This window comes from Chrysemys picta, chromosome 18, assembly GCF_011386835.1.
Source record: "Chrysemys picta bellii isolate R12L10 chromosome 18, ASM1138683v2, whole genome shotgun sequence".
NCBI classification, from domain to species: domain Eukaryota; kingdom Metazoa; phylum Chordata; order Testudines; family Emydidae; genus Chrysemys; species Chrysemys picta.
This window is the reverse complement of record NC_088808.1, coordinates 12,270,238-12,281,143: the sequence shown is the minus strand read 5'-3', so window position 1 is coordinate 12,281,143 and position 10,906 is coordinate 12,270,238. Positions and strand designations below refer to the sequence as shown.

The 10,906-nt window shown below is 42.0% G+C and overlaps 1 protein-coding gene across 19 annotated transcripts in view; it reads left to right on the top strand.

Annotated features, from left to right (window-relative positions):
* The first annotated feature begins 470 nt into the window (after positions 1-470).
* CDK5RAP2 (CDK5 regulatory subunit associated protein 2) overlaps positions 471-10,906 on the top strand; it is a 101,951-nt gene continuing 91,515 nt past the window's right edge. For 18 of the 19 annotated variants that reach the window (XR_010593614.1, XR_010593613.1, XR_010593615.1 and 15 more), the window contains exons 1-4: positions 471-770; positions 1,293-1,360; positions 4,677-4,744; positions 9,938-10,048. Coding sequence is in view for 16 of the 19 variants with exons in the window: in XM_065572284.1 (XP_065428356.1) it covers positions 718-770; positions 1,293-1,360; positions 4,677-4,744; positions 9,938-10,048 (300 nt within the window). In the remaining 3 variants the exon portion in view is untranslated. The remainder of the gene's footprint in view (positions 771-1,292; positions 1,361-4,676; positions 4,745-9,937; positions 10,049-10,906) is intronic. The other variant, XM_042854170.2, reaches the window with a different exon arrangement.

The following is a 10,906-nucleotide window of genomic DNA, read 5'->3' as shown; positions in this document are numbered from 1 at the left end:
AACCCTATTTGGGGGGCTGGATGAGACAGTGAGGGCCTCACTTTCAGAGCTACTCCCCTTCTAGGGTGACCAGATGTCCCGATTTTATAGGGACAGTCCTGATTTTTGGGTCTCTTTCTTATATAGGCTCCTATTACCCCCTGTATTTCTCTACCCCAGAAGTGGCTGTAGTATCTTGTCTAAAGGGCTGTATAGTGTGTGACACACTCTGGGATCCTAACCATTTCCACCCGACACCGTACCTCCTACGCCAACTGTGCCCTAGCTAAAGATGGCGACTCCCATGCGCACTTTCCTGCCCTGACTAAAGATGGCGCCTGGTCACACCCTCCCTCGCTCTTCGGTTAAATGTGGCGGCTGCTCCTAGGGCACCTTCTTTTGCCCTTACTCAAGATGGCGACTGCCCACATTCACTACCTCCTTTGTTCTTAGTCCTGAACGCGGCTGCCCGTGGTCACCGCAATGTCTGCCCTCAGGCAAGATGGCGTTTGACCACAAACCCAGTCTGTGCCCTCAGCAAAGATGGCGGCTCCCCCATCGATTTCTATCGTGCCCGCTTCACGTGCCCTTCCAGATCGGCCTCAGCGGCTTCACAGTCGGGTATACAAGATGGCGGAAGCGGCTGCGGCCGTTTGAATTCCAACGAAGCCGCCAAACTCGGACAATAACAACCGGAGTCGCCGCCGCTGGAGGGTCCCTGCAGGGCTCGGAGCCGCCATGGACTCGCTGCCGGGGGAGGATCTCACCCTGCCCGTGGAGTTTAGCGGCAGGTAGGAGCGGAGCGGGACAGGCAGCCTGGGACCGTTTGGTTTGGAGGGGGGTGGTGGTGGTGGCCACCCCAGGTCTGGCGTGGGCAGGGCCGCTCGGGATTAACGCCCCCATCTCCCGGGGGAGGCAGGCGCGCTCGGGATTAACCTCCCACGGGTCTGGCATGGGGGGCAAGGGCGCTCGGGATTACCCCCCCTTCCCTGGGCTGGACCTGAGGGGGCGGGGGGCAGGGGGCAGGGCTGCTCGCCTTTGAGCCCCTCATCCCGAGTGTGAGGTTGGTGGAGGTTGCTGTTGCTTGGGTCTCACACTGGGGCAGGGATGCTGTTTATATCCCTTCGTCCCCTTCATGTCTGATGTTGGGGAAGGGGTGCTAGACTGCTACCTGGATCCCATCCCTCCCCTCCCTCTTGGTATCTGTCCCGTACTGTGTGGGGGATTGATGCTGGAAATCTTGACGGGGGAGGGACTTTTTGTGGGGTTTCTAAACTTTCCATCACTGCATTTGCCTCCTGTCTCACTCTTAGCGTCAGCATTTCCAGACTGCCAGATGTCTCCAGAGATGAACCTCGCATTGGCCTGGGAGTCAGTGGAGGTAAGAGCAGCTAACCTGTGATGGTGAAAAGGAAGGGGTCAAGAACACATTAAATGTTAATTTTAGGAGACTGCAAAATTAGGTTTTAAAGATAAAAATCTTATTTGCAGGGACTTAACTGGTTCTTACAGCAATGAAGACCAATAGAAACATTTTTGTGATGTCCCTGTGATTGCTTATTTTTCCAAACCATTAATCATTCCCACAGCATTTGCAATCCAGATAGTGCAGCACTGAAGCTGAAAGTGAAACTGACTACAAAGTGAAACTGAATTAATTACCCAGCTGGTAGAAATGTCAAAAGTTAACAAAGAGCATAAATAGTGAAAAGTAAACATGAAAGTCCTATTCACTTTTAATAGATGTTAGTAACCGAATCAAATAAATCTTTATATTTGCAACATATGATTTTTGAATGTCCCTTTAAGAAAATCAACAAACCTTATACATTCAAGCTATCACTGCAGAAACTGGTGTTAGTCCAAGATACCAAGCTATTAAGTTTCTGTTGTTAAAGCTCTGATCCTGCAAGACATTTAGCAGCTTTCAGAATCTGTTCCTGAACTTCTTGTACTAATCATCAGAGAAGATGATGGTGGTTTACTTAGTGCTTTGTTTTAGGGATATCACATGAAAGTCTCTCACCAGACCTTCCAGCTGTAGTGCAGTTACGCACTGCAGATTCCTTATACATGTATGTTTTAAAAAAAGCATTACCATCAGGTATTACTGAATTGTTTTGAGCAGGGATAGTAATTCGGCATGTTTTGCTTTATGGTGTGATGGCTGTGTGTTCATCTTACTGCAGGTTTGGGAGAAAATACAGCCTGAACTATTTATTTTGAAGTAACATAGATGATTATCTTTGAGAAGTCATGGAAGACGGGAGAGATTCCAGAAGACTGGAAAAGGGCAAATATAGTGCCCATCTATAAAAAGGGAAATAAGGACAATCCAGGGAATTACAGCCCAGTCAGCTTAACTTCTGTACCCGGAAAGATAATGGAGCAAATAATTAAACAATCAAGTTGCAAACATCTAGAAGATGATAAGATGATAAGTAACAGTCAGCATGGATTTCTCTCAAACAAATCATGTCAAACCAACCTGATAGCTTTCTTTGACAGGGTAACAAGCCTTGTGGATGGGGGGGAAGTGGTAGATGCGGTATATCTTGACATTAGTAACGCTTTTGATACTGTCTCGCATGATCTTCTCATAAATAAACTAGGGAAATGCAGCCTAGATGGAGCTACTATAAAGTGGGTGCAAAACTAGTTGGGAAACCATTCCCAGAGAGTAGTTATCAGTGGCTCACAGTCATGCTGGAAGGGCATAACCTTGGGGTCCCACAGGGATCAGTTCTGGGTCCGGTTCTGTTCAATATCTTCGTCAATGATTTAGATAATGGCATACAGAGTACACTTATAAAGTTTGTAGATGATATCGAGCAGGGAAGGGTTGCAAGTGCTTTGGCGTTTAGGATTAAAATTCAAAATGATCTGAACAAACTGGAGAAATGGTCTGAAGTAAATAGGATGAAATTCAATAAAGACAAATGCAAAATACTCCATTTAGGAAGGAACAATCAGTTGCACACATACAAAATGGGAAATGACTGTCTAGGAAAGAGTACTGTGGAGAGGGATCTGGTGGTCATAGTGGACCGCAAGCTAAAAATGAGTCAACAGTGTTATGCTGTTGCAAAAAAATCAAACATCATTCTGGGATGTGTTAGCAGGAGTGTTGTAAGCAAGACACGAGAAGTAATTATTCCGCTCTGCTCCGCTCTGATTAGGCCTCAATTGGAGTATTGTGTCTAGTTCTGGGCGCCACATTTCAAGAAGGATGTGAACAAATTGAAGAGAGTCCAGAGAAAAATGATTAAAGGTCTAGAAAACATGTCCTATGAGGGAAGATGGAAAAACTTGGGTTTGTTTAGTCTGGAAAAGAGAAGACTGAGGGGGCATGAATCCGGTTTTCAAGTATATAAAAGGTTATTACAAGGAGGAGGAAGAAAAACTGTTTTTCTTAACCTTTGAGGATAGGACAAGAAGCAATGGGCTTAAATTTCAGCAAGGGAGGTTTAGGTTGGACATTAGGAAAAACTTCCTAACTGTCAGCGTGATTAAGCACTGGAATAAGTTGCCTAGGGAGGCTGTGGAATCTCCATCATTGGAGACTTTTAAGAGCAGATTAGACAAACACCTGTTAGGAATGGTCTAGCTAATTAGTCCTGCCACAAGTGCAGGGGACTGGACTAGAATACCTCTCAAGGTTCCTTCCAGTTCTATGATTCTATGAAAACTAATAATGCACAATTATTATAACAATTTTTTGTGTTCTGGGAGCCAATTTTTGGCCTCTGATTTTGAATGTTATTCTGCCCACTATTCTTTTTTGTTTTTAGCCAAATAGTTGAAATTCAGTCTACAATATAACTTCTGCCATGCAATAATGAAAGCAATTTACATACACCTTCTCTGGAAGAATATTGAATATGAAAGCAAGCAATTATAAGAAATATATCTACATTGCAGTATGGCTATAATCCTGTTACTGTAGGTGCTCTACGACCTATGTATCTCATCAGGTTAATCAAATCTTCCAGGTTTGAAGACTGCTGGTTGGCATTCCTGGGAATATTGAAAGGCTGTTTAGAGTATATAAAATTACTTGATAACTTTGAAAGTACTTATTTCAATATTTCCTCTAAATTGTGACAACTCTGACCTTGGTACCTCAATGAGAGAGAGAGAATATAAAATGTTACATTTTGTGTATTATTTGGCTTCTTGAAATCTTTTGTACAGAACCTCTTTTCCCCCTCTTTTAAACGTTTGCATATGTTAACAGCAGCCTTAGTGCCATATTTGCATCCCTTGATAAATTTTGGTTCTTGCAGAATGAGTACATGGGGGAGAAACATTTTGATTATTTATAATCCATATATAGAGAGAAGTAGTTAATATTTCTTTGCTACATCTTCCATGTATGCAAGTCTTGGTCCTGTGTGGGACAATACTGTGCAGTCATGAGTACCCTCAACTTCCATTGATTTAAATGGGTGTTGCTGGTGCTCAACACCTTATACAGTGATGCTTATGGTACATCTTGTCTGGATTTTCTTGTTTTTTGTCACAATAACTTGTTTAGTCCATAATGTAAAAAGGGGACATGAAATGACAAATGTGTTTTTAATGCTTTTAATACATTCTGATTATTAAAATAAGCTTTTTACCTCTTCCAAATAAAATTGTACCTTTGCATCCTTTGGTGTTTTGGATCTATTTTAATTGTCTTCTCAAATGTCTAGCGTTACTGGATGTGGCGGAAGATGCAGTTTCACCAACCAGAGCTCGGACCATGAAGGATTATGAAAATGTAAGTACATTTGTAATGTAAAATTTAGTGACCGAGTTGGTTACTAAATCCTATGCAATGTGCTGCGGAACTGACTACTGACAGGACAGAGATGTACAATAACTTCATGGGGACCCATAAATAAATGCAGGCTGACTTTGGGCTAAGACCTCAATTGGTGTCAATTAGCATAGCTCCATTGAAGTCCATGATTAACACCATTTTTGAACTGTAACTTTCAAGATTGAAGCAAAATCTTGTTGTTAGGGCTAGCAAACTCCCCATCTTAGTTGCCGAATAACAGTGGGCACAGCTCCGTGTTCAAAACTCCTCCTAAAGAATAGTATTGGTGTATGTCTTTACAATACAATATATGGCATTTGTCTGACTTCATAATTTTACTTAAAAGGAATCAATGGTAGCCTCATATTTCAAAGAATTACTGAATGTGCATTGATTTAGGGACAGCATAATTTTTTAATGGTTGAGTGCTATATCAATACCTTCTGCCATCAGATTTACTAGCCAAATGTGTTTGTAACACAAATAAGGAAATGCATTTTTGACTTAACAGGCAATGACATTTTAACTGATAGACTATGTGGAACAGAATCGTACTGTTGTCAGATTCGGTTTGGAAAACTTGTTACTGGAGCTCATTGGAATATAATGAACATTTTTGTGAAAATGTGGGGGTGAGGGGTTGCCACTTTCCCAAATGTGAGGGATTTCAACTGAATAAATTATTTAGCAGTTTTTAATAAAGTTAGCAATTTCTGATCTCTGAATGGTTGTAACATAACTAAACCCTCATATATGTTGTAGGATCTTTCTGGTATTCAAAAGATAAGACTTAATTACTTTTTAGGGCATATGATTTTAAAATGTGTAGCTGATTAAAAAATTAGCATTGTTTGTTTGCATTTTGTAGATTGTTATGGCTGAGTGTTTATCTCCATTCTAAATCCTTCTTTCAGCTTCCTGTACCTTTCTCAAATTCTTCTGGGCCGTTCACAGGCTTGATGTCAGTCCAAACATGAATTGTTCTGGAAAGCTTTGGCGAAAGCTCTTACAAACTCCTTGTCTGTCTGATTCTCTTTTTTTGAGCCATCGAATATTAGATGGGGTAGGAATAACCTGCTTCAAACAACTGTTACTGTTTTTTGCATTCAGATGAGCTCAATATTTTAAACATAGCATGTGACTACCCAGTGAGGAATAATCACTTTGGGGTGGCTTGGTAATTTTAAAGATTCAGATTGTCCACTTCCAAGGAAAAGTGCTGTCGGAGAGTTGGGCAAACTCCATGAGATTCCCGTTGCGGAGTCTCTCCCAGATTGTTCCATGTGAGGAAACGAGAGATGGGTTGTGTTTTCCTCCCTACAGAACAGGCACTGGATTTCCATCCTTCCTTCCTCCCTATGGTTCAGAACCCTGAAATTCTCAAGGTTGTCCTCATGGATGTTGGGTTCTGCTAGAGGCTAGGGCAATCTCTGCATGGGCCTCCATGCTGGCTCCAGGTATCCCCTTCTTAGGGGTCTTTTCTCCACTCCCAGTTCCCTGGCAGCTGCAGACCTTGTCTAGACTAGTATTTGGAAGTGTGATCTCATCACACCTTTAAATCCTGGTTCAGGCAAAGCTACAGATAACGCTTGATGTTGCCGCTTTCCATGTAGAGCGGCTGTGAAGAAAAGTTACTGTCTGCAGTGCATGCATCCTGAGGCCGCATTAACCTTTCAGTGGATTCTGTGCCGGACATGGGACGGGAATGGTATGCTGCTCTCCATGTGAGTGATGTCCCTGACATGTATAAGAGAGGAAGAACAGAGCAGAGGAGGCAGTTGACCCCTGCATGGGCAGTGGGGAGATTCATGCAAAGAAGTTTCCATCTTTGTGCAGGCCCACAGGATGTTCTGAGCCCTAAGGAATTAGGGTGTAGAGGCTGAAGTTTGAACATGCATAGAAATAGGAATTTAAGTGCTTGTATGGTCTGGTTTCTTTGCAATAGAAGGAATTTTTGCACCAAGCTTGCTTTTGTGTGCAACTGGAAATGCAGCTAAATGAGTGAAAGGAAAAAGACTTTTTAACTGCGCCCTTTCCCCATTTACTTTGCGCTGGTAAGCGGAAAGGAGGAATGTCTGGTTACGTGGCTAAGGACTATTTTTTGTTTTGTTTTGTTTTTTTGTTTTTCTTCTCAACCATTAAACTACCGTTTTGTTGTTGGAAAATGGCCTCTGCTGGCAGGAACTGTTACTGTGCAGTGAAACCACAGCCTGTGGTGACAGATGTCATTTTGTATAAAAGTGGCTTTATGCAAAAGTGAAATTGCAGTTAAATTGAAAAGGACAAGTGTTGTTTTCCCTACTGATGCTGTCGTATGGCACCTGGCTGTATAGATTGTACTTGAATCGCAGAGTCAACTTCTCTCAAGAAACCAGTTGGGTTTATTTCTTTTTGTTTATATTTTGAAATAAGGAAATTTAAAGAAAAATAAGTCAAAACTGGAGACTCAAAATTAAAATTCCTACAACTGTGTTAACTTGCTCACATTTTACATTGTGGCTTTATTGAGCTGTCATTTTAACTGCATTATGTAATCTAAAAAGTCTGTGGGTATGACTGAATTGCCTTTGCTCTGAGTTTGTTTGGCTTTTGTGTTTTTAAGTTCTTAGTTTATTATTGCATTTTAATTGTTTGCATTTAGGATGAGATTTTCCAAAACTCCCAATATTGCCCTGGCTCTGCTCTGTGCTGCAGGTGTGATGAACGTAGGACTAGAAAAAAGTTTCACTAACATAACTTATGTTCATATGTTTTTAACTTCAGTGTCTTTATTGGCCGAGCTATTTAAAATAACGGCAACCTGGAATAATCCGCTGGCAATTTAAACAATTAAGCGATAAATATTGTTTGTAGAATTCATACATATAGTCAAACTGAACTCAGTGGGACTACTTGCTTGAGTAAAGTGGGCAGGTTTGGTCCCTCAGGGCCCAATTCTATAGCCTTCGCTTATATGAGAAATTCTTGACTGCTGAGACTACTGCAAAACAGGGTTTCTGTATCTTCGTATGCTCTAAGGCTGAAGTCCCCAAACTGTGGGGCACGCCCCCTAGGGGGGCAGGGAGGAAAGTTTGTGGGGGGCACAGCTGGGGCCCAGTCCAGCCCCCACAGGGCTGGGGAGGGAGCACCAGCTCCACTCCTGGCCCTGGCTGCTGGGTTTGGCTCTTGGCTGAGGCTCTGCTCCTGGCCCTGGCCCTGGCCCTGGCCCCACCCCCACCCGCAGCTGTGGCTCCAGCCTTGGTCCCTTTACCCCCATCCGTGTCCCTGTTCCCAGTTCTGGCTCGGAGGGGTGTAGACAGGGGTATGGGGGGCACAAGGTAAAAAGTTTGGGGACCACTGCACTAGGGCTTGGTCTCAACACAAAGTTGCGTTGGTTTAACTAAGGTGTGATGTTGCACCAGTTTAATTAAATCAATGCAACTTTGTGTGCGAATGCTTAAATTGGTTTGTGTATTCCCACAGATTTGCATTGGTCTAACTAAATTGGTGCAACAACACACCTTAGTTAAATCGATGTGGAGTGTGTGTGTAGACAAGGTTTGGCTCTATCACTCTTCGTGATCATTCATTTTGCTTTTTAGTGCTGTGGAGTGAAGACTTCCAAAGTCTGATAACGTAGATAACCTTCCTCATATTGCAGCAGTGTGTGCAGACTTTTGGCCCAGTCCTGAAAACCCAGGCTCCCTTGGGTGGTCCTTAGTTGTGGAAGTAACGATGAGGCTACTCAGTGAGCAAGAACGACTCAGCCTAGAGGAAGAGATTGCTTTTTTGGGCTCAGGGTTAATTATTTTTGAGGAAAAAACTCTAACTTTTACAGGCCAATCATCTTTTAAAAAATTGTATTGTTAATAATTTTTACAAGCTGCACAACACTGTCATTCTAGAGAAGCCTATATAAATATTTTATTAGTTGCTCAGTTACATATTCAGTTTCTTTCTCCAGAAAGCAGCTGGCAGGAGGCACTTGTTTTATTTGAATAAATGTTTCATGCTTGGTCTCTTAAAAAATTTAAAAGGAGACTTTCTCTTTAATGAAATCATTAACTAATATGCCTTCTTCCTATTGGGAAAGTTAAAAGTCACAATTGTTAAAGGACATACGTACAAGAAGACTTGTTTTAATACCCTGCGTGTATTTATACGCTAACAGTTGTACTGTAAAGTATGTGACTCTGTAGGATAAAGCGTTTATTGGCATTTGATTGGGATGACAAGCCTTATTTGTGGCTTTGCCTCAAGATTGGTGTAGAGACATTCCAAGCTTTTATCAATAAAACCTTTATACTCCACACTTTCATGTATTTTGTTCAAGTTTCCTTTTTATAGGAAAATAACTACTACAAAAAATATTTTAAACCTATTTTTTTAAAATCCTTTTGTCTGTAAAGCCAGGCTGCTGTAATACTTGATTTGTAAGCTCTTTGGGGCACGGGCATTCCCTTCTGGTCTGCAAAATGTCATGCTAAAATGTGTGATGTGTTTATAAAATAGTTTTTGTTTTTTAACTGTTTTTTCCCCTAAGGACCAGTGTCTCATGGGCTTGGGGGGAGCTGTATCATTAGCAGTGGTGTGGGTGGAATAGATTCCTGGCTGTCCGTGGGTAAGCAGAAAGCAGGTGTTTCTAGCCTCAAGATACTGGCCCTTATCCAGTCCCAAATTAGTAGCAAGTGTATTACCTATTCTGGATGTTGTGCCAGTGTGGTTTTTTTGGGGCGGCGGCGATAGGCAGGAGGAATTCCACATAATGGAGAAGAGGGAAAAGGTGGTGGTCTCTTTTTCTCTCTCTTTGGATCAACGTAGGGGGTGAAGCAGCTGATTTGAAAGCTGTACAGAGGTTTAGAATGTCAGAAGTAGCCTAAGGGAGGATAGTTTGGGGGCAGTGTGCATGTGATATGGTCCCACAATTCTAGTGTACTTGCAGAATATTAATTTATTACTTTTGACTAGGATGGTGTCAAGATGACTGTATTCATTTCTATTGTTGGGTAACTTTTTAAGTAGGGACTTAAAGTTTCATATCTTCATGGTCTGTTAATTTGTGATCTTTATTACTTTTTATTTGCCTTTTGCACTGTGAGGAGCTAAAACAAATACAATATCAATTTTACTTGTGAAATGTGGCATGGTTTATTTATTTCTCTTCTTAAACAGCAAATAACTGACCTGAAAAAAGAAAACTTCAACCTAAAGCTTCGTATCTATTTTCTGGAGGAGCGTATGCAGCAGAAATTTGATGCTCCAACTGAAGACATCTACAAAATTGTAGGTATTTAAAATCGTTGCAAGTAATTGTGTCTCTTTCCAAACATTTTCTATTGTGTGAAAAATTGATGTTCATCCTTTATTGGAAATTTTCAGTATTGCCAGTTCTTTTCACTTCAGTCTAATTATATGCAATTATAAAGGGATTAAAATGACCTTTATACAATATGAAAGATTAATTTCAGTTTTTCAGTACTAGCTAACGAACAATTAAATTATTAAAACAATAAATCAGAGCTTCCTTCTCCTCGGAAATCTTAATTTAAATAACTTGTTCTTGTGATTATTGGAGTCTTCTCACTCAGTTATATCACTGATGGTTAGTGTTCACAATGTAATCTCCCAGACCAGTCATAGCAGGAAGAAAATGAAAGGTCAAGTCTGCTACCTACACCACCTGAATGTCATACTTACATCTTCTGAATGTTAGTTATTTTTCCTGCTATGGTACTTACAGGAGACATGAAATTGACAAGAAAGTCCCTGCTTCCCTGGAGAGCTGGGTGGCTTGGTTCCCAGCTGGGAGCTGGGCCGAGAAGCCGAGGTGACTTGGGACCCTGTTCCCAGCTGGGAGCCGGGGCTGTGGGGGAGAGGAGGTGAGAAGCCCTGGGCAATTTCCCTCCTACCCCCGCTCCCTCTGGGGAATGGGCAGGTCAGAGGGGGCAGCCCACTGGGAACCTCTTAGGTCAGTGGAAGTGCTCTTGGTGAGGAAACGCACCAGTGACCCAAGGAGGGTAGTGTGGACATGCGGTGGCTGTAAGTTAATGTAATATTGGTTGACTTAGGTTTGTAGTATAGACATACCCTAAATATCTTGTGTAGGCAAAACCGCTTGTATGGCTGTGAAGAACTCAAGGT